Source organism: Bos indicus, chromosome 20, assembly GCF_029378745.1.
Source record: "Bos indicus isolate NIAB-ARS_2022 breed Sahiwal x Tharparkar chromosome 20, NIAB-ARS_B.indTharparkar_mat_pri_1.0, whole genome shotgun sequence".
In the NCBI taxonomy this organism is placed as follows: Eukaryota; Metazoa; Chordata; class Mammalia; order Artiodactyla; family Bovidae; genus Bos; species Bos indicus.
The window spans coordinates 1,060,470-1,084,227 of NC_091779.1; the positions used below are offsets into that span (position 1 = coordinate 1,060,470).

Sequence of the window (23,758 nt, forward strand, 5' to 3'; positions counted from 1 at the left end):
CTTAGCGACTGAATAACAGCAACATAATGCTAAGTGTTTTACATAACTTATCTCATTTAGTATTCTCTATAATTGGGAACTTCTCTTTAGGTCAGTTTTCTGAAACACTGCTGTACATCAGAAATACCTGGGAACTTTACAAAAATCACAACATCCAGGAAGCACCTCAAAATCATTAAAACAGAATCACTAGAGATGGAATTCAAGGATCAGTAATTTTTAAATCTCCCCAGGTGATTCCAACACACAACCAAGTCAGAGAATCTGAATTTCAAGACTCATTACCGTTATTTTACAATGATGCTGACATCCTAAGAGCAAAGTGAACTTGCCTAAGGGCGCCCAGCTGGTGAATGGTAATACTGTGATTCAAACCGGAGTCTGCCTTTCTCCAAATGCCAGGCATAATCTTTCTCATTATGCCACTTTCTCCCCAAAGTTTGCTGTCTGTGGCTTTCTCAGTTAGAGTTATTTGGTTGTAAGTTTGTAATCTTCAGCAGAAGGGGATTCACTGGAAGGCATAAGGGTCTTCTGGAGCCAATGGGAATCTTAAAATCAGGTCTGAGGAAGGGAAAGCAGGGATGTTTGGTCCCTGCACAAGTACTTAGATGATATGGCAAGACATCTTGTCCAATTCTTTGCCCCTCTGGTTCAGATTCCAGTTCCAGGAGAAAGTCCCAGACAGACCTGACTTGGGCTATGAGCCGATCCCTTGACTTGGAGAAGGGAAGGTCCCTGATTACAAATCCACCAGACTGTATCCCATGGGGGCAAAAGACGACATTCTTCTAGGAAGCGAGGCTGAATCCTCGGCAGCCACAACACAAGCCTCCTCTGATCAAGGGGATGGAGGGACTTACAAAAGCATGAAGACAGAGACCCTCTCACAGGTGCACTACGAACCTTAAGAGCATGCGTGTGTGCGTGCTCAGTCACTCAGTCGTGTCCGACTCTGTGTGACCCCATGGACTATAGCCTGCCAGGCTCATCTGTCCATGGGATTCTCCAGGCAAGAATATTGCAATGGTTTACCATTGCCTCCTCCAGGGGATCTTCCAGACCCAGGGATCCAACCCACACCTTCTGCATTGGCAGGCAGATTCTTTACCACTGAGCCACCTGCGAAGTCCATGAACCTCAACTGGAACACAGCAAAAACCCAGTTCATGTAATTGTTGAAACAGATAGGGTCATTCAGAATAAAATTGCCACCCAGAAAAATGACTGTGAATGGCTTCAAAATCATTTGCAAAATATTGTGAGTTTGTGCATTTTTCTAAGAACAAGGTCAATTTATTTGATCAGATTATCTAGAATTATTTTTAAAAGGCTTTTAGGAGATCTTAGGGAAGAAAAGGAGAAGCTCTTGACTGAGCTCAGATCCCAGAAACTACCTGGAAAAATTAAGCCTTATGTCCTTGCTTGGCACCACACAGACACGGCTGGCAGAATCCACCAATCTTGAGCCAGGAAAACAGTGCTTTTTAAAAATACAACAACAAAGACAGACACAGGTAAGAGCCAGCATGTTTGCCCACAGTCACACAGCAGTGGGCTTCCCTGGTGCTCAGACAGTCAAGAATCTACCTGCAATGCGGGAGACCTGGGATGGATCCCTGGGTTGGAAAGATCCCCCGAGAAGGAAATGGCCATCCACTCCAGTACTCTTTCCTGGAGAATTCCATGGACAGAGGAGCCTGGTCCTGCAGTCCATGGTCTGCAGGGTCTCAGGAGTCGGACGTGACTGAGTGACTGACACTACTACTGTGCACAATAGTAAGAAAGAGTCTAGATCCAACAGGAAAAAGAACTGAGTGGTTATTCCAGAAAAAATGGTTATTACTGGAGGAAGGCAGGGGGCGCTCTGGGGTCAAAAGCAAAAGGTCAGTTGTGGAAGTATTTAAACAGAGCACTGTCCCTCAGTTTAGTTCAGTTCAGTCGCACAGTCATGTCCAACTCTTTGCGACTCCATGGACTGTAGTACGCCAGGCTTCCCTGTCCATCACCAACTCCCAGAGCCTACTTCAAGTCATGTCCATCGCGTCAGTGATGCCATCCAACCATCTCATCCTCTGTCATCCCCTTCTCTTCCTCCTAGCTGGCACTGTCCCTAGCTGGCTCCTTACCAAAACAGGACCAGCTCTCTATCCCATAAGGGTATCCTCCCAGATCTAAACATCAAAAGGCCCTAGAATGCAGGGACTTGGAAAACGAGGCTATTGTGTAATTAAATATATAATGTTCAATGCATAAATTTGTGGATGATTCAATATACAAACAAGAGAACTACAACTGTTAGCTGCAGCTGCCCAATTTATAGGTACTACGTATTAAGTCTCTACTAAGTGTCAGGGACTGAGCTAAAAGCTTTAGCTGATGAATTTCTCATCCTCACAATAAGCCTAAAAGGTATTTACCATTATACCCATTTTACAGACGAGGCTCCTAGGACTCCACATAATAGAAGGACTTGTCTATCGCTACAGGACAACAAGCAGTGGACTTGAAACCAGAGCTGCCAGCTTGAGCATCTGTGTGCTTGCTGCAGTGCCAGGATGCCTCACAATGCCCATTAGCATCAACTACATGTTGGGCATTTTGCTAATTCTTATAACAGTCCTTGAAATAGCTATTATTGTCTTTTTTTTTTTTTGATAAGAAAATTGAGTCTAGAAAGACCATTATTGATAATTTGACAAAAGGCACATTTTTAGCCCAGGTTTTTTTAAATCCAAATCTCTTTGGCTTTAAAAGCTGAGGGACTTTCCACCAAACCTCCTGCCTATCTAATTCAATTTGATTTTTTAAAATGCATTGACTTCATTTTATTTTCACGAGCATTGTACTTAACCCATACAGAAACGCAGCCTCTGCCCTCAAGAAGCTTTTAATCTTGTTAGGATATTATTTACAAGGTATGGAAAATAATCATGATAACTATATGACTATTAGGTTTTATAAACATGGCCACAGGTTCTTTGAGACTTCTTCCTTCCAGAAGGAAGGTTCCTCCTCTTTAACCTGGGCTAGTATGCAGTTGTATACAGCAATAGAATACACCAAAGGGACACTATGTTACTTCTAAGGCTAGTTTATAGAAAATCATGTAGCTCCTGGGTTATTTACTGACCCAAGGGTTCTTAGAGTTCTGAGCCTCTATATAAGAAGTTAGATCACTCTAAGGCCCTCATGCTTCAGGGAAGCTCAAGCCACATCGAGGGGTTACACACGGGCACTTTAGTCAACAATCCCCACAGAGCCGTCTTCAAGTTAAACCACCTGGGTGCCAGACATATGGGTGAACAGCCTGAAGATGATTTTAGTATCCACCCATTCAAGTGTCCCATAGTCATTCCCTTCTCTCTATGACATGTCACACATCTGGAAGCAGAGATGAGCCATCCTACGGAACCATGTCCCACACCCTGACCCAAAGAATCAGGGACCATAATAAAATGGCCATGGCTTTAGTTTTGGCAGTGGTTTGTAAATGCATGCCTGCTTAATTGCTCAGTCATGTCCGACTCTGGGATCCCATGGACTGAGGCCCACCAGGCTCCTCTGTCTGTGAGATTCTCCAGACAGGAATACTGGAGGGGGTTGCCATTCCCTTCTACAGGGGATCTTCCCGACCCAGTGATCAAACCTCAGTCTCCTGCACAGCAGGCAGATTCTTTACCTTCTGAACCACTAGGGAAGTTCGAATCAGCCATAAGTAATCAGAATAATGGCTTTTAAAGTGGTTATTCAAGACCAGGCACGTCCTCTAAGCTTGGCACGTAACACCTTATTTGATCCTCCCGCAGCCCAAGGACACAGGTGACTACTGAAGAACATGCCCAAGACTGCTTAGCTAGTTCAAGCCCCGGCCGCACCAACTCCAGCGTCAGTACTGTGAGCTGCTCTGCTATAGAGGGAGGGGCATTCTGCCTGTGCAGTCTACAAAGCCCAGAGCCAGTCAGTTTTCAGAAACACCGACTGCTTTTTTTGACACAAAACATCTTTTTCTTTCTTAATTTCAGAAGGCTTCCTGGGGAACTGAGCTAATTATCTGAGCCTTAATCAAGGACCAACCACTCCCTGAAGCAGCTGTTCTGGCCTCTCGATTGCCTCTCGAAAGTCCCTGGGATTGGTTACTTGTTGGCTCAGGTCTAAACCCCAAATCCCAGCCAGAGAAGTAAAGATGTATAGGGTCGAAGGGATCCTTGGAGATCTGCCAGCCTCCTCCCTTTGTCCCCTTAAAAGATGAGGAAACTGAGGCCCAGAGAGGTCAAGTGACTTGTCCAAGGTCACACAGTATGTCAGAGGTACAGCCAGGTCTCCAAATTCCCAGGCAAACATTCTTTCCACCACACCATGCTGCAGTTGCTAAAAATTCCCCAGAGCTGCCTCCCTCAGCCCTCCGCTTGACAAAGCTGTTTCCCCCCACACCCCCACACAACTACACACAGTCACATTTGGCAAGAGGTGCTATCAGCCCCACTCTGCTCATGAAACGCCGTTTTGCAATGGGGCCTCCTTGTTCGTTAGCAACACAGACAAAGGAAACTGTAGCGCAGTCTTCTCAGAAGGGGATGCCTCTTGTTTTAAAGACGGGAAGAGGGCTTCCTGGCTGAATATGGCTCGAATCAGCATGCAACTCCAGTCGGGAAAAAACCTAGAGGAGAAGATTTTGGTCTTTGCAAAATTTCTAGAACATATAAGGAAGGCACATGGCAGGAAGAAGCGTAAGGGAAGTGTCTCAGTGTTAAAATGAGCGCCTGAACACAGTAAACAAAGCAGACTGGTTACCATCCCGTGGCATGAAGTAATTAGAAGGGGGCGGGGGGAGCCTTAGACATTAAAACCTCCCATGAAGTAACTGGCCTTCCCATTGTGCATTTTTTCTCTAGTCCTGGTTCCCAGCTGTTTGTTTTTTTGCCTTCAATCTGGGATCGTCCTATCAGATCAGATCAGATCAGTCGCTCAGTCGTGTCCGACTCTTTGCAACCCCATGAATCGCAGCACACCAGGCCTCCCTATCCATCACCAACTCCTGGAGTTCACTCAGACTCACATCCATTGAGTCAGTGATGCCATCCAGCCATCTCACCCTCTGTCGTCCCCTTCTCCTCCTGCCCCCTACCTATACCTATACCTTAATCAAGCTCCTTTGTGCCTCTCCCCTTGGGTTCCACAATACTCCTTATTTATTTATTTACGACTAGATTTGGTCCCTTCTGTCTCCCTGGTTTCTCAGATTGGCAAAGGCTTCCTACAGCTCTGAGTGATCATTATTGAGCACCAAATGCTGTGATTGAGGCTGAAATGAAAGCAGGACAGACTTCTCATGAGGGCAGCTCACACCACAAAGCTGGGGTCCCCTCCGATTGCAGTTCTGAGACACGTATCTGTCCGGGTGGGTTGAGATCAGTGGCAAGCGGGTAGACCAGATGATCTCCAGAGCTACTTGCAAAGCTTGAAAGCCTCCTGGCTAGAGAAGGGAATGAGGGGGAGGGACAGAACCAAGTTCCATGGCAGAAATTCAGGACTTGTAAGCTGGCAGCAGATGGAGAGGAAAGTGCCAGTTTCTAGCAGGAGGAGATGTACTGCATACATTTCTCAGGGCTACTGCAAGCCCCAGGTCTTCCCTTCCAAAGGATCAGCTGAACGGTGCCCAGGAACCACACAGTCAGCCACATGTACAGGCACAAACTGAGTTTTCCAAAAAAGAAACTGGCCCAAATGGAAGTTCTCAGACCCTTCCCCTCAAAGCTGTCTTCCACATCAACTACCCCACTCCCAGGCAAACCTGTCCAAAGAGCAACCTGTGGTCCAAAGCCCGCTTCCTCATTCTCCCCTGGGGAAACTCCTGCCTGCTTTGTTATGCCTCAGAGAGAAGACTGGGGGGAATCAGCACCAGGGAAGCCATGTCCAGTGGTCTAGTTACAGCTGGGGCGGCCCAGGAGAGGCAGCTGGCCCCCCAAAGGAGGCCCTGTGCTCCTCATGGCCCCAAATGCTGCTGTGCTGTGTGTCAGTGTTTATGAAATGCTTCTCAAATAAGGTCAGTGTTCCACGCAAAGTCAGGACTCTAATAAAATGCAGAACTTGTGCTGTTTGCCAGCTAGCTGTGGAGGCATACTTGAATTCTTTCTCGGATACAATTGTTCTCATATTAATATTTTCCCCATGTGTTTGTTTTTTTTCAAATTCTACTTGTACTTTTTTTTTTTATGATGTGTGAGTTTTCCTACATATTGTACCCACTAACAGGGATGAGTGGGGCTTGCTTTCACCAGTGGTTCCTGAAGGCTTGATGTCTCTTCCTTCATTTTCCCCATCACCCCATAAATCTCTTCCTCTCTGAACCTAGCATGGTGGCTTTCACCTTGTCAGTCACCTGGTGGGTAAGCTCAGCCCAGATTGAGTTCCATATTATTTTGAGCTGTTCTGGTTATGAGGATATTTCACCTGCTTTAGCCATCATTCTATACCGCTGAGCTGTGCTGTGCTCAGTCGTGTCCAACTCTTTGTGACCCCCTGGACTTCAGCCCGCCAGGCTCCGTGGGATTCTCCAGGCAAGAGTACTGGAATGGGTTGCCACTTCCTTCTCCAGAGGATCTTTCCAACCCAGGGACCGAACCCACATCTCTTGCATCTCCAGCATCGCAGGCAGAGTCTTTTATCATCTTACCACCTGGGAAGCCCCAGTCATCATTGTTCAGTTCAGTTTAGTCACTCAGTCGTGTCTGACTCTTTGCGACCCCATGGACTGCAGCACACCAGGCCTCCCTGTCCAGCACCAACTCCTGGAGCTTACTCAAACTCATGTCCATTGAGTTGGTGATGCCATCCAACCATCTCAACCTCTGTCATCCCCTTCTCCTCCCACCTTCAATCTTTTCCAGCATCAGCACTCAATAAATAGCTCCCTTAACTGACTCCATCTTTCAAGGAGCCCCTTACGTGGTTCTACTTTCTTGAGACCGCTGGTTAGTAATTACTCAGATGAAAAGTTCTCTCAACTCCACCTGGCTGGGTTACTGGTATTGGTATGAGGCTCTGTTTGCATTTGTAAAAGATGCATCTTGATAAATGAAAAGGATAAGCCCAGGCAAAATTCAAAAACACGGGTGACCCTGAGCAAGTCCTTTGAATTCGCTGTTTCCTCACCTATAAATATAAGATGCTAAGATGAATCCTGATCATCTTTTAGATGCAGGATTTAGCTGATAAAGCTCTTGTGGGCGGCATCAGTAAGTCATTGCCACGGCACTAGATTTAGGAGACATTTGCAGACATTTGATCTCATTCAAACTCTGCATCAGTGCCATGAGAGAAGTGTTATTCCCACCATTCTAAAGGTTACAGATGAGACAATTAAGACTCCAAAAGATACTCCTGTAAGTTTCTGCAGGTAAAAAAATGGATGGAAACCAGGTTTCTCCCTAGGTCTTTTTCCTCATTAAAGGTTATATCAAACTGTACTCTCCATTGGTTTCACATTAACGCCTCTTCGAAACCTCATATATAAAACACTTTCTACCTACATTACAGAGCTTGGCAGAGGTGCAGGGGAGCAACAGAATATCAGAAAGCGCTAGATGATCCAGAAACTTTCATAACACATTTCTGAGCAGGACAGCTCACCAATGAAATCATCATTGCTGAGTTTTCCAATCACAGAAGAAGCCGCTCTATTCTCTGCTTGGGTTGCATGGAGTGTAGGAGCATGTTGCAGTCATCATTCACAGAGGTCAGCCCCAGAGGACCTCTCCCCACCACCCTGGGCATTATGAAGGACTTAGGGTGGCCCTGAAGATGAAGTCTCAGGCTGTCTTCAGGACACAGCCACGGACTGGCAGTCTCCAGTCTGCAACTAAGGTCCAGGCCACAAAGATCCTCCTGAAATACAATCTGAGGAACTGAGGTTTAGATGGTCGAAGTCCAAATTCAGTACTAGGCAATGGAGAGCTACCTGCAGGGCAGGACTGGGTAAGAAGCCAAGCTTGGAAGGGTCAAGGCGGGGATCAGGAGAAATACACAAGACGCACACACCCATGGTCAAGCCCACAAATCTCAGATTAGAAGAGACCACAGACACACTATGCAGACAGACCTGAGCTGGGGTATCTACTAACTGAGGGCAGGGGAGCAAGGAGGGGGTACGCCAGGAGCAGACAGAAACTAGGGAGGCTGAGAAATGCAAGAGGGAGTCAAGGTGGGTGGTTCAGTGTGCTGGCAGACTTTCAGGAACCACACTCCACGCTGTTGCCAAAGTGCAGAATGAATCAGGGGTCAGGAACTCAGACTGGCATTTCGGACAAGAGAAGAGGAATCTGAGCCCACACAAGCAGTGATAAAACCATGAAAAGTGAAGCTGCGTTCATTCCAGCGAGGCTGCATCTTATACACATCCTGTACCAGCAGGACCCAACCTCAGGTGGCAGGAGTCCAGAGATCACGGCTGAAAGAAGGCGAGTGGTACCACCAGCTAGAAGGAAAGACAATCCCTGGCAAGAGCTAGGCAGATACTCACGGGGGAAAACGCCCACCAAGAAGGCTCATCAGGGGACTCCCCTGGTGGTCCAGCGGTTAAGACTTTGCCTTCCACTGCAGGGGTACAGGTTCAGACCCTGGTCAGAGAGCTAATAGCTCACATGCCTTGCAGCCAAAAATCCAAGACAAAACAAACAAATAAAAAAAGCAGAAGCAATATTGTAACAAATTCAATAAAGACTTTAAAAAAAATGGCCCACATTAAAAAAAAAAAAAATAAAGCCACATTAGAATGTTCTTGGAGGGTTATTCCCCTCAAATCTAAAATAAAAAATCATAGTAATTAGCCACATAATCATGGTGATATTTTCCCTAAGACTGGGTTTAGTCCTAAACACCCTAAATGCCCCCATTAGATAAAACTTTCTTAACAGCAGCCCCTATCATGTTAAATGGGGCTCAGGCCCTCTTTGGTTTCTTATAATTGTGAACTCTGTGAATCTAAACTACATTCCTATTTCTAGCCATGGGAACCCACTTCTCCAATTCAAACATCACCTTTTAATACGTCCCCAAGGTGGACAGGCTAGCTCTTTTGCCAGGTGGCCAGAACATAGCATCAGAACCCCTCTCAGGATACCTTGCATCAATAGGTTCTCTGATTCAATAGGATCTTGCTTTTTTCCCCTTCTGGTCATTCTTTGAGAACTAGGTTTGGAAGAATGGACAAGGGTGTGCTAACTTAACTTGGGGAAGGGATAACGTGACCAGTGGTGGGAGCGCAGACTGGAGACCAGCCTGCCTGGACAAACCCTGGCTCCACACCTCCCACCTGGGGAAGGGCCCTCTCCATCTCTGTTTCCTTGTCTGTAAAACGGGGACACATGGAGTTCCTGTTTGGCATGACGGGTTGAAGACTGAGTCTATGCACGTCAAGAGTGAGAGCAGCACCAGGCCCAAACCCCAGGAACGGGCACGGTGGAGATGGAGAGCACCACTGCCACGGCCATCAGTGTTTATGGAGGCTTCAGGAGCACCTGGGCACTCAGTCCTCTGTGCCGCGTCCTGCATCACATTCGTCCACCCACTTTCCAAGCAAATGGGCTCCGTACCAGTGGGCACCCCAGATAGTCAAAGAAATCACTTTGAGAAACGGAGGTTCTCAGATGGGCCATGCTGCTGAAAAGAAGGGCCTGATTTCTCAGGCTAGAATATTTCACAGGAGAGAATACACCTACACACACCTACACACACGCACACACCCCACATTGTAGGCTGATGGGGCTTCTGGCACCAAACTTGACAGAAAAAGGATGAAGCAAAAGTCATGAAGGAAAAGGCTACAAGAAACCAAGAGTATAGAGAAAATTCAACACAAGGGGGAAATTAAACATTAATAGGAAATCATTCCAGAGAAAATACGAACAATAGAACTCCAGGGAAAGAAGATGCTACAGGCCAATAAGACCTCAAGATTTGTATCTACCCCAGCCAGGAAGAACAGGACAATGTACTTGTGTAATCTACACCCCAGACCATAGAAAGATGTGGAAAAAACCCGAGAGAATGTTGCTGACTGTATTGACAACCTGGATAAAGATCTATAGGGCAAGCTCACTAAAACCGCAGAGGGAATGAGGAGAGGAGTGGCTAATATGCCGGAAGGAAATTAAACAGAGAAACGTTCCTGAAAAGCTGATGAAATGAAACTATTTGCCAAAATTTAATTAGGATAAATGCAAAGTGTTGGACTTAGATGCCAAAAGTCAAGCGCACAAGTCGAGGATGGGAGAAAGTAAGGTGAACAGCACGGAGGTCTGGGGAGACCCTGGGGAGACAGTGACAAGCAGGGTCCAAACGAGCCGAGCCAGGGGCGGGGCTGAGCCGAGTGAAGAGGCCCCTGCAGCAGGCCCTGCCAGGAGGCAAGACAGCGAGGGACTGGAAGGCCTCATTCAAACCAATGAAAAGCAAAGAGGACTGGGATCTAGTTAATGGAAGAAAACTATGAAAGGAGAGAGTGATTGTCTCAAAGTCTAACATGCACAGAATAGCTGAGGTAATTATAAAAGTTTATGGAAGAAGAGAGAAGCCTTGGGCAGGCGGGTGTTGAGAAATTCAACAGCAGTAAGATGTCTGAAATCCTATCATTTGGGAAAGGATTCTGCTTGCTCTGTGTAATAACAAGTAATGGGAGATGGGTCCAACCCCCAAACAAAGAAAAATTTTTTCTTAGAACTGCTTTTAAAAATGGAATAAATTGCCTTGGGAAGAACTGAGGGCCTCACCACTAAATGTAATCAAACAAAGAATGACCACCTTCCCCCAAATTACGCTGGTGGAAGACCAATCTGCACATGGTCGAAACTTGGACAAGAGGACCTCTTTCAACCTCGACAATCAATATTTTTCCAAATCAGGCTTTATCTTGAGTGTGCTCCAGAATGAAGACTACAGTCAATAAGAATTGTGATAAGCATGATAATAGGTGTATTCGTGGAGGATGCACTGGGATTCATGCAGTCTGTACATACCTGATACAGCGTCCCGTTTAAGGGGACGATTATCATTCCCATTTTATAAGCGAAGACACTGAGGTGACCCAGCTAGTTAAACAGTGAACCAGGACTGGAGTCCCATCTGGCTCGGAAATCCACACCTCTACTCACAAAAGTATTCCGTTCCCGCTTCCCAATCTGCTCAGTACTGAGGATCTTTCATCACACACTCTTGACACTGTTTCTGGGGGAATGGCTGGACAAGCACGGTGCCAGCAACAGAAGCACGAAGACCACAGAGGGTGGGAAGGAAAGCGGAGCTTTGGCAGACTGGAGCGAGCGGTACTTTCACAATGCAGTCTAGGTCTCCCAGCAGAGTTCTCCCCATCTGAGTAAGACGGATTTAAATTTAAGTCTGGAGAATAATGAATAATCGGGAACCTCAAAAAACTCAACACCAGAAACCACAGCAGGGCACCCTCGGATCTACTCTATCCAGAATTAGTAGTGCTTCAGAAAATCTCTCAGGAAAAAAAAAAATATGCCTTGTTTTTGTTTGTTTTTTGTTTTTCCAGCAGTTATAGAAAGGGTTACGACCACCTTACATAACAAGGGTGGAGCATGCTAGTAAATACAGCTGTTTCAAGTAAAAGCAGTAACAGAGGCAGACAAGGGAAGTCAGTAAAAGTAGGTATTTAGGCAAAGACAGAAGGAATAAGCATTGAAGAAATAAAGTCAGGGCCAAAAATTCCACATGTAAATCCAACCCCCTCAAAATAAATAAATAAAATGCATTCTTTATTTAAATATTCCACAGAGCAGCACGCCCATGGAAAAGATATGAACCACTTCAACCGTAATCTCATTTTTAAGAAACAGAGGCCAACCTGGGCTTAGCTGGGGAGGAGAGGGAGGGAACCGGGCACGAAGGGATTGGGCACAGCCTATGTGCAGGCAGGGGACTTGCCCCGACAGGCACACTTCGAGTGGGCATCTCAAAACTTCCAGCTGGATGAGGCCCGAGATGAAGAAATGGAAATAACCACTGTGGTCACAATCATTAAGAGTTTGTGGAGGCCTATGTGCCAGGTACTGTGTTAAGCACTTCCGGTACCTTATTTCATTTCACTGTCCCCCAAAGGAACACTGACTCTGTGCCCTGTACAGATAAGGAATGGTAGTTGGAAAAACAACATGCTGGGCACTGTGCCGAGTGCTTCACATGGATGCCTTGGGCCACATGCATAGCATTCCGACAGGGGCCAGTGTGAGCGCCATCCCCGTACACAGGTGTGGAAATATGGTACAAAGGGATGAAAGAGATGGCAGCCCAGAGGAGTGGGGTGACCTGTCCCAAGTGCAACAGCAAAGATGGAGCAGAGCCAGAACAGAGCTGTCTGTCTCCAGAGACCAGGCCTGAACCAGGAGGCACGGGGCTCTGGAATCATCTTGCATCACCCACATAGTGCCAAAGACTCCCCAGCTCTCAGACCTGTTGTTCTCCTTTCCAGGGGAGAAACAAGTCAATGACAACAAAGGGAACTGGAGAGAAACAAAGTAGCGAATATGCAGAAATAAAGGCCCAGCTCAAGCGCAAAAGCAAAACTTAATAGCGAACCTACAAACACATGGATTAATACAAGCAGAGCAGCAATCAAAAACCACAGAGTGGAGGATAATGCTGATGAGCTTCTGATTAAAAAGTCCTACAGTTTAAGTGATCGGGATTTCTAGCTCTTTTCATGGGCATGTGCACAGTAGGAGTTTTGCAAGATTGCTTAGCAACGCCTGGCAACCAGACTCCAGAAAGGATCACTCCTTGGTAACTCTAGTAAAGCAATAATTTTAGCTCATGAAAGCTAAATTTTAGAAACCCTTAATAACTCATATAATAGGTTACTAGTAAGAAGCCTGCAGCCATACATAAAAATGCAAATCTATAACCACTCAGCTTTCACTTGTATGAACCAAAGAAAGACGTGTACTTTTGAGATTCATCATTAATTTATTTAATACACACTTGCTGAAAACCTACTATGTGCCAGACTCTGTTCTATGCTATGGGAAAGAGGCCCTTGACAGTTCACCAGTGAACTATAGGCTATACATAAAAAAACATGGGCTGAACTAGAATCCTACTTTTAGGAAAATGAGGCCCAGAGAAGGAAAGCAATCCATTCTAAGTTGCACAGCACCCTACAGGATATTTTCAGCTGCTTATGTCCCACTCAGTAGATTCAGCAGGAAAACACTGCTCCCCTGAAAAGGTCACATTCCCATGATTGGTCCAGAGAGGCCCCAGGATCCACCAGTTTGCCTCTGAGCTGGCCTGGAGGGTTGGGAGTACCAGGATGCAGGGCCTGGCTGTTGAGCATCTTGGAAAGTCTCCCACTTGACCTCAGGACCTCTGTGGTCAAGTAAGGGAAAGCCTATGACACGGTGTCGGTTTTTATTGGACCCAACCACCGGCGAAGCTTGCCGTCATCTGGAGTGATGGAGAAAATTAAGTTACCACATTCTCACGTTTCAGCCTTTAGCCTGTATTCCTTCACAAACAGGAAATGTTTATTTAAATACAGCAGTCTCCAGCATGTTCCAGAGCCAAGTGAACAACCAAAGATGTCCACTCTTGCCCCCTCCACTGTCCAGGCCACCGCCTCGCCGTGGGTGAGGAGCGGGCCTCCGCCTGCCTGGGCAGGACGGGGCGGAGGGGCCCTGCATGAGAGTTCATTTTCATCTGTCTCCTCCTGTTCTGGGCCGAGATTGTGGTTGGAGAAGAAGTACATCTGTGGGCTCCTTTTGTACTCAGAAGGGTAAAGGCAGCATCTGTTTACTCTGTGCTCCATGGTAAATGTTTTGTTTCAGGCACAACCATTCACTTCCTCTCCCCTCATCCTCTATCTCTGCTCCATGGATAATAAATTACACTGAATTCTCCTCTGCGTTTATTTTGCTTTCTTGTGGGTGTCACCTCCCCACTGAAGGGAAAAAAAATTTGTCAGTAGTTTATAAACGGCAGAGAGTTTCTCCGCGTGATGTGCTGGCATTATGGAGAGTATGCTAGAACACAGACCCCTAGCTCACAGATACCAGCTTAATTATGAACAACTTAACAGGCCCCATTCCAGGCCTGAAGCAAAGTCCAAATCGTGACTGCATTATCCTCATGTACGTTTCCCTTAAAGGCATGCCATGGGTGGACACGGTCACAACACCAGAGCAACAACCACACACACACACCCCTTCATAAAAGGCTCTTTGGGAGACAGAATAGCAGGAATGCAGAAGGGAGAAAATGCTTCCTCTTTGTTATAAAATGCAATGTAAACATCTGAGATCAGAAAATGGCTTTTAGGAAGGTCCCGAGCATCTAGGGGTAGCGCTGACAAAAGTTGTTGTCGTTCCTGTTTAGTTGTTCAGTTGTGTTTGACTCTTTGCGATCCTGTGAACTGTAGCCCACCAGGCTCCTCTGTCCGTGGGATTTTCCAGGCAACAATGTTGGAGTGGATCGCCATTTCCTTCTCCAGGGGATCTTCCGGACCCAGGAATCAAACCCCAGTCAGATTTTTTACCACTGAGCCACCAAGGGAAGCCCCACTGACAAAACTTAGCCACACGAAAAAATGAGCCTTGAGAAGTTGAAAGCACTCACTAAAGGAAAGTTCCTTCTTCCATCCTTTGATTACATTCTTGAAGTTGGATTACTGGTTTTCCTCTGTATATGCCATGATTTTATATACAGTTACTGGAATGCAGTGGACGCTCAAGTTATGTTTGTTGAATGAATGAAGGGAAGAATGAATGAAAAATTCCTCCCTAAAGAAATCCTTAGCATAACTCAGAAATTCCACCCCCTCCCCCCAAGAGTATGCAGAACTGAAATGTTACATGTGAGCTGACAGAGAGGGTGTGGGATGATGAAGGACTATTGGAACTGTTGTTGGGAGGCTGTGCCTAATCCTTGCAGTAACTCTGACCCAGCCTGCCTGTAAAACCTGTCCCCATCCCCCACCCCGAGGAGGAAAGAGACTAGATGAAAAGCCAGCCTTGGCAACCACCTCACCCTAATGCAAGCCCAGCAAACGAGACATCAATGACCAGAACCAAGGGAGATGAGATTCACACATTCCAAAGCATCTCCTACTCTGCCAATGCCTGCTGGTGGCCATGATGGCAGAGGCCCATGGGAATGCCCAGGACTCCAGTCTCTACCCAGTTTCTTCAATTACAGAGCAGATGGGCAGACCCCAGTTGCCTGGGTCTCCTGGGGGAGGCAGTGCAGTGGCATGCTGGCTGCAGAGCTGTGCCTGCAGCTTTTGAGGACTTCCTACATGCCACAAATAGAGGGGCCTACTCTCCTTGTTGTCTCAAATACGCCACATGATTTTAAATATCAAAGAGGCCCCAAAGAGGAGCGCTAATGTCAAAGCAAGTGAATGTTCGCAGAGCGCACCTGAAGCAGCAGTAACAGTTGCCTATTCTAAGACCCCAGCCCAAGGAGAGCCCTCCCAGGACCATCTATTTACAGATCTTGGTCCAAGTTGACCCTTGTTCCAAGGATGTCCAGCAGAGGGGTAAGGGGTGTACACTTGGGAGCCAGATATACTCAAATTCAAACACTTAACTAGATACTACATGACCTTGAGCCAATGACAAAAAGGCTTAACAGTTAAGTGGAATGATAAGCATTACCTTTGTAACTAATAAGAGGGTTGCAGAGATTCAGTAAGGTAACACATGTAAACAAACTGAGGCACACAAAGCATTCGCTAAACATTAGCTACAGTTGGCTACAGTTATTATTTCACTCACTCATGTGGTTGGCCGTGTGAGGAGGGAGGTGACTTTATCAGTTATAGGTTTCCAAAAACACCACTAAAACAAGTTTTTCACTGGCATGGTAGAATATAATGTCTGAATTCAGTCGTGGAAGCCTGGATTCTGGCCCTTTTATTGCCACCAACTTGCTGTGTGACCTTAGGCGAGTCATTTCACATTTCCAAGCTACATTTTCCACGTGTATGCATGAAGGTTCAGTTCTACCCTCCTCTAGAACTGTATGGTTCACCCCCCACAGAATAATCACTGCACTTGGAAAAAAAAATGTTTTGAGCCAAAGCAAAGCAGGAAAAAGTAAGGCAATTCTACTGAGTCTCTGCTCGGGGACACACAAAGAGTAGGCAGCAGAGAATGAAGTGGCAGGAGGTGATTAACAGGAATAACACACTCTAAGACAATCCATCTTAGTCTCTTGCCACTCTCCTCCAGACTAAATCGGGGAAGGCAGAATCTCAAAGACCCCTGCACCTACTCTAAGACACGCGGGGAAGGGGCAGTGGGAGAGCCAAGACCCGCAGGAAGCTACCAGCTAGAGCAAACCCTCGCCCACTTCTGGGCTGTGTTCCCAGTCCCTTCCAACCCCCCTCCACCATTTCTCCTTCCTTCTTCACTCCTGACTGCAGGCTAGAAAGAGCCCACCCCAGTCCAAGTTTTGAAATTGGTCCGAGGATCAAAATGATAAATGTTTCCAAAACGTTGACATATGAAAAGTAAATATTTGGTTGCACAATTGGGGTTAAAACGAGGGTCAATCCACCCCACTCTCCAAGCGCCTCTCCTCTTGCTGCCAAGCCCAGGATCCGAGGTTGAGTGCGGTTTGTAAGATTATAGCGCTCGCTCTCATTTAAAGGGCTGTCAGCATTTCCATTCTCCAGCCCCGTTCGGAGAGGCATTTATAACCGAGCCATAAAAAATTCACCCGGGCTGCAACTTGGCTTCTCGGAGGCTGCGCTCCAGGCAGGGCGGGTTTTGCAAGCACCCACTCTGAAATGGTTTGGTTCCTAAGAAGTTAGACCTTCAGACACACTCTCAACTTTCCTCGCAAGGGCAGCCAGAGAGCGGCTGGCCCATGCTGATCTCCGAGCTGGTCACAGTCTCTGGAGCCCGCTCTCCTAGTCCCCGTGCCTTGCAGCCCCATCACCCTTCCGCTTTCTTCTTCCCTCCCTCTTCAAATAGCGCGGGCCCCTTCCTCTCACCCTAAGACCTCACCGTAAGACCTCCCTGGCTGCAGTGTCATCTCCTCCCTTTCCTTCCGCCAGCATTCTCCTTGGAAACTGTCAGCTGGCCCTGCGTCTGGAACCCTTCACCCCTGGAGAAGCACTGCTCTTCGCTCATCACAGGGGGCCTCAAGCCCTCTTTCCTTAGACCTGTCCAAAGCCACAGACCCCCAACTTAGAGGGTGGAGGATCCGATCCAGGAGATGGGGAAGGCAGAGACTGCAACCAACGCGACCAAGGGGAAAGGAAGGCTCTGGCGCGCCTGGGGGCCCTTCTGTGGGACCCAGGTGGGTGGCCCGGGTGGGGTAGGGCGGGGCGGGGGTACTCACAGGCGCTCGGCGTTGCGGGGGATGCCCCGGGGAACAGCCCGGAGGCCCAGCCCATGGCAGTCCACGCTGGCGGCGGAGCAGGTACACTTGGTGGGGCAGGCGGCAGCGGGGGGCCCGCTCAGAACACTCGCCAACGCCAAGGCCAGCATCAGGCGGGCGCGCACGGCGGCGCCGGCCCCCGTCCGCCCGGGGGCCATAGTGTGCAGGGGCCCGCGCCCGGAGGAGGCTACCTCGGCAGGGCAAGACGCGTGGAGCCCGCGGAGATGCGCTAAAAGCACGGACGGCCTGGGGAGCGGGCAGCGGAGTTAGCGCGGAGGAGGAGCGAGCTCGGCGCTCAGGCGCACGGGGCGCGGGCGGAGCGGGGCGCGCCGGGAGGCGGCGGCGGCAGCAGCTCCATCGGCGGGGCCGGCGCTGCCCCGCTGCGCATCGCTCGGAGTGCCCAGGTGCCGAGCGCCCCCTGGCCCCACCGGACCGCGGCCCGGGGCGCGGGCCGGGTCGGAAACCTGGGGAGAGCGCAGTGGGGCGCGGCGCCCGGAGCGGTCCGGCTTGGGGCCGGGCTCGGGAGCGCGGCGGCGACGGCGGCTGGGGCACGGGGCGGCTGGGTGAGCTGGCCGGCGCTCGCTCTCTCCATTCACTGAGCGGGGCAGACACCGGAGACGCGGGGCCCACCCCTCCCGCCCCCCCAAAAACGCCAGCTCCGCCTCCCATTGGCTGCGCCGCGCGTCATGTCGACTAAGTTGGGAACTTTGCTGGAGCGACCGGGGAGCACGAAGGGAGGAGGCCACAGAGGAGTGAGAAGGAACCGGGCGGGAAGAGGGACTCGCTCGGCCAGCAGGGCCCCAGAATTGAGGCTTATTCACTCTAGGGAGCCAAGGACTGAACAGGCTGGTGATATATTTTCTTTATTCCAGCACTGAGCTAGGCATGCTACTTACAGTTTTCTCTGTCCCAACATCGTCCCACAAGAGGGAATTTGTAGACCCCTATTTTATAGATTAGAAACTCAGAGCTCAGAGAAGTGAAGTGACTTGCCTGAAGTCACACAGCCACTGGGGACCCCAAACCGTGGCCCTCTCATTCACCATGTTTTACTTCACAGTCCATCAAAACTGCAGCCCTGCCTCATCTACAAAGATCCTCAAAGATCCTGCCTGATCTTGGCCAAGATCCACTTCTTCCTGAAGGACCTGTTGCATTGACACGACTGCCCTCCACGGTCACACGTGTCAGAAAACGGCCACCTGAGTTGTTCAGGTCACTGTCCGTAAGCCCTACGTGGAAGCATTGCTTCTTTGCCCAGCCCCAACACTGGCTGTGCTGCTAAGAGTAGTGATGGCTGGGCCATGAACCCCTAGATTGACAGTGCTGGGTTCCTAGGCCTTGAGCTTCTGTTTCCTGACCAGGTGACTTTGGGTCAGCCGTGTCACCTGAACCTTGGTTTCCTCAAAGCAAGGAGGCCACATCACTGTCTGGGCCCCCCTCCCTGGGTTGTCTGGGCCATCAAAGAAGAGAAAGTGTGATTTTCAAAACATTCATTGCATGCAAGGCAACCCTTTGGCCTCTAGTGCCTTCCTCTCCCAGTGCCCGCTCTAAATTGGCCAGGTCTGAGCTTTTCCAGATGCCCTGGGGAGGGCATGTGTTAGGGGCTCCATAAATACTTGTTGGAATGATTTTGTTTGTTTGTTTGGAGGGAGAGGGCAGGAACTGGAGGAAGTATTGCCCAGACTTCCTTGAAGTCTGCTCACAGTGAAAACATCTGAATGAGCCTTTGCATATATACACATTCATACACACACACACTCATACCTGCAAATACACCAATGCCTACACACACCATCACACATATCATCACACACATCCACTTGTATACAAACATGCTTCCACATACTCTTACACATTCACAGTCATATAACACATGTGTGCATCATGCTCCCACATACCCTGTGCCAGCAACAACTATTCTCCTGACATTCTTCCATTTTCTTTCCCATAAATGCTACTCTGATTCCTTCTACTGCATTTTCCTTCAAGGGAACTTTCAACTGCTTGGACTATAGCCTATGAATATACAGCAGAGGTGCAGATTTTATTTTGTTGTATTTAGCAGATTTTCAAAGTTTTAGCCCCGGGCACCCAATTGTATGTACATGTACACACACATGCACTTATGCACACACTCCAGCCCCTCCATCATTCATAAACACATTAGGTGCAATTTACTGCTGTTATTCTTGGGAGCAGCTTTCAGCACAGATGCTGTTGTCATCGCCCTCTGGTGGCCATAGACGGTCGACGGGTGACTTCAGCATATAAGAACTCTAAACATCCTTTCCTCTGAAGCTTTCCTCCAAACCTTGAACCAATTTAGTACCAGGACTGAGGCAGATGAGAGAACTGGGCAAAGGCCCAAGGGCACACAAGTGTCTCAGACTGTCTGGAAAAGAAAGGAGTAGGGGTTTCTTTGTTTTCTCAAATGCATACTAGAGCGTGTTTTGCAATCCCTTCAGGCTGGGCTCTAAGCACAGTATATGTGTGTGTGAGTGAGTGTGTGTGTGTGTGTGTGTGTGTGTGTGTGTGTGCTGGGCTGGGCTCTAAGCACAGTATGTGTGTGTGTGTGTGTGTGTGTGCTGGGCTCTAAGCACAGTGTGTGTGTGTGTGTGTGTGTGTGTGTGTGCTGGGCTCTAAGCACAGTATATGTGTATGTGAGTGTGAACGTGTGTGTGTGTGTTGGGGTGGGTGGGGTGTTTTCCATTTAAGCTGCTGGGAGGGGAGTTCATGAGCCTGACTAGATCTTTAAGTGACTTTATAGGCATTCAAGTTTGCTCTTCCCTGGGAGAGCCACCTTAGAACAGAGCCCGGAGTCAATCAACCCCAAGAAAGGGGAAGTGGGAGAAATAGGAGGTACACAGGACACTGGCTACCCAGAACCATGGAGTGTGTAGGCTGGAACAACCGTAGACATCATTTAATCCACTATCTCTGTGTTCTGAAGATTGCTGCTTCCACATGTTTTTTCAAGGGCGGAAGTTTCCTTGGACAAAAATAAAGTAAGGAGTGCTACTCACTTTCACCTCTCCTGGTGATGGCATCACTGATAAGTATATTAAAGAGTATTTAAGAGTCCTAAAATAAAATGGTTTAAAGTTTATTCAATTCAAGGGACTTCTCTAGTGATTCAGTGGCTAAGACTCTGTTCTCCGAAAACAGGGGCACAGGTTCAATCCTTGGTCAGGGAAGTAGATCCTGCATGCCACAACTAAGAGTCTGCAGCCACATGAAAAAGAGCCCACGTGCTGCAGCTCAGACCCAGCAACCAAATAAATATAAATAAATAGATATTGTTTAAGTAGTGTTAAATTCAGTTTCCCAGTATCACTGGCCCTTTTGCATGTAAACTTAATATTCTTTTGAAACTTTTGGAGAACCCCCAATAAAATTCAACCCTTATATCTAATAACATGGAAATTAAGTCTCAGAGAGGGAAAGGCACCAGTACAAGGTCACGCAGTGCATCGATAAGCCAGCCAGAGCCAGATCCCAGGCTCCTCATGCCTAGTATGGGGCTCCACCCACTCCCCCGCTCCACTGATTCCAAGGAATCTGCAGAATGTGTCAGCCTTCCCATGGAAGAATTACTCTGTGTAAAGAAGTCTAAGTCCTTATGAGGTCAGGGTATTGGGTAGGACTTTATGTCTAAGTTCCAGAGATGACTTTTATACTCTGTGGAATGATTTTCAGACTGCTACACAAGTCTCTGGGGATTTTTGGATCTTTTTTCAAATCAAAAAAATGTTCCCTTTACTTTTCCATAGCCTTCTCAAAAGCAAACTATCCACCCATTCCCCCAGGAAAAGCCACCTCAGACTTTCTCTTCCAACCTGTTTTCTGTCTCAATATAAGGCCATTTTAATGATAGCAGGTTTTCTGGTTGCAGCAATAACTAACTGAAGTAAAGAAATGAATTTTTAAGAAGGTTTTGGGGTAACGTAAAAATGTAAGGAACAAATTAAAGAGGGGGGTTTCAAAAAAGACAAGAACCAGGGCAAGAACTAGGTGCCAAGCACCTAAGATTTCCAAACAGCCAGGAAGAAGAGATTGGCTGGCCTGCTGACATCACATGATCACCCCCTTGGTCAAAGAAGACAAGAGCCCATGGGTGAGGGTCCTCTGCAAACTACACTCAGCTAGGCAGGTAGAAGTGGTGCAGTCAAAGGAGACTCAGGGAGCTGTTCGCTAAAAATGTAGGGGAAGGCAAACAGAACCAAAGCCTCTTGTCTCTGCCTCACACCACAGCCATTCAGTTCCTGAGCCCTGTTAATTCTCCCCATGATTATTTTCTGAATCTGTCCCCTCTTCATCTTTGGTGCTCCTATCATTGTTCCCGGTTATGAAAACCAGCTTTCATATGGCCCTTGTTCACACTGGCCCCCGTATCAGTTCTCTAATTTTGTTTGTCCCTCCCACTCCCAATCCATCTTTTGCTCTGATGATCAAGGGACCTTTCTAGCAAATCTGACAGTGCAATCTTGAACTTTGAAATAGACTTCTGTCTTTGCCACCTCATCTCCCACCACTCCCCCACACCCTCCCAACATCCCTCCTGGAACATCCTACCCTGCTCTTCCCTATCTGGGTCTCCCAGAGTCGGTTTAACTGTTGATTTCTCCAGGACATCTTGCTGAGCCAGACTATTAGATTCTCTAGGGCAGTCACCATATATAATCCATTTGTTCCAACATTTTAATATAAAAATTTTCAAATATTCAGAGATGGCTAATCCATTTTTGCATGCTTGATGCCTAGAGGTACAAATAAATCTTTGATGACTGATGAATGAATAAATGAACGGATCCATGAATGAATGATCCTCCCAATCTTCCTATTCTCCCGTCATAGTTTTACTTATTTTAATTAACACTGCTTGATCTTTGGAGGAGGAAGAGGTTACATTCTTCTAGAATTCCTGGGAGGTTTCTTTCTAACTATATATATTCTCTCTCGCTCTGATACATTTTCTCCTGCTCCATTAAAACTTAACGTTTATGCTGGCCATTGTCTAATGGATTGTCCACATGGTTCTCTGCCCACTGTCTCCCGATTCTGTTACCGAGGAAGCTGGCCTTGATGGGCTGCATCACCTGCACACTCTTGGGTCTGGTCGTGCGGGGAACTAGCAAGATACAAGAGACCTGGAGGAGAGCAGGCAGGACTTCCTCCACAAGGGCTTCAGTCTGGCTGTGGCTGCCTTCCTCTATCAAAGGTCACAATTCACGGCTTCTGATCTGTCTTCTAATTTCTAGTGCCATCCCCTTGCCTCTTTGGGGATGAGAGTAAGAATAGCTGCCTGTTATCGTAAACCTGACAGTTCCCATCCCCTGTTGATTCCTTAACCCTTGCCTTGCTTTTCTAAATAATCCCCTTATTAAACTGTCTTCAGTTACTCCTTTGAGTTATGTCATCCATGTCCTACCAGGGACCCTGAAAGGAACACACTGTTCACCAAAGCAGATAGATCTCTGAAGAGCAGCTGAGCAGGGAGGGGAGGGAGAGACAATGAGACCCCCACTTTGACATTAAGACTGTTATCCCCATTAAACCCAAAGAACATGAACAGGGTTAAGGAAAGATACCTTGTTTCCAATGCAAAGTCTTCTTTCTCTCTTCTCTGAGAAAGCAGGACCAGTAAGGCCTTATTGACAGTTAATCTATTGTCTCCCCAAGAAGCAGGATCCATTCTGACAAGATAAATACCTCATTTTAAAATAATATATTTTGGAGAAGAAGATAAAGAAACAGAATCTTCCAAAATCCAGGTATACCTCTAGTGGATAACTGTTACTCTTTACTCCAACTATTGTGATTGTGGCTCAGAACTTTCTTGTTCTTACATAAGCTTATTGCCCTCAAGACTGATTTTTTAGGGGTTCAGCAAATGACTGAAATGAGCAAATCAGAGTCTTTCTTAGGATTTTTGTAACTATAACTGGAGAAAGAGACCTAGTTCCTCTGTGATTACAAAGCTGGAACACGTGATGAACACGAGTAAGTGGTCATGCTTTCAGTTGTGTGGCTCAAGCCGCTATAACGGAATGGATCAGAACCATTTTCTAGAAGGGTAAATGGCATCTAGCTTAATTTAAGCAATCAAACAACCGATTATTGGGACCTTCCTACATGCCTAAGAGAAGACACAGACCACAGCTGCCAGCAATCCAGTTAGGAAGACAAAATTAAGATATATGAAAGAAAAGAAAAGATATGGCATACAATTAAATGCTAATTGGTATGGGTCATATAGTCATTGCTATGAAAATTCTAAAGAGGAAGAAAGCGCTTCAAGCTGAATCAGGAGGGCTGAGGGATACCATTTGGCTTTGGAAGGATGCGTATATTTGATGAA

The 23,758-nt window shown here is 47.4% G+C and overlaps 1 protein-coding gene across 3 annotated transcripts in view; it reads right to left on the bottom strand.

The window, feature by feature from the left end:
- Positions 1-23,107, bottom strand: part of SLIT3 (slit guidance ligand 3) — a 723,070-nt gene extending 699,963 nt beyond the window's left edge. Inside the window, exon 1 of one of the 3 annotated variants that reach the window (XM_070774480.1) lies at positions 22,989-23,107. In XM_070774480.1, the coding sequence (XP_070630581.1) occupies positions 22,989-23,092 (104 nt within the window). In that variant the 5' untranslated portion in view covers positions 23,093-23,107. Of the gene's footprint in view, positions 1-17,358; positions 17,953-22,988 lie in introns of those variants that run through there. The other 2 variants (XM_070774479.1, XM_070774481.1) reach the window with 2 other exon arrangements.
- Between the last annotated feature and the right edge of the window lie 651 nt (positions 23,108-23,758).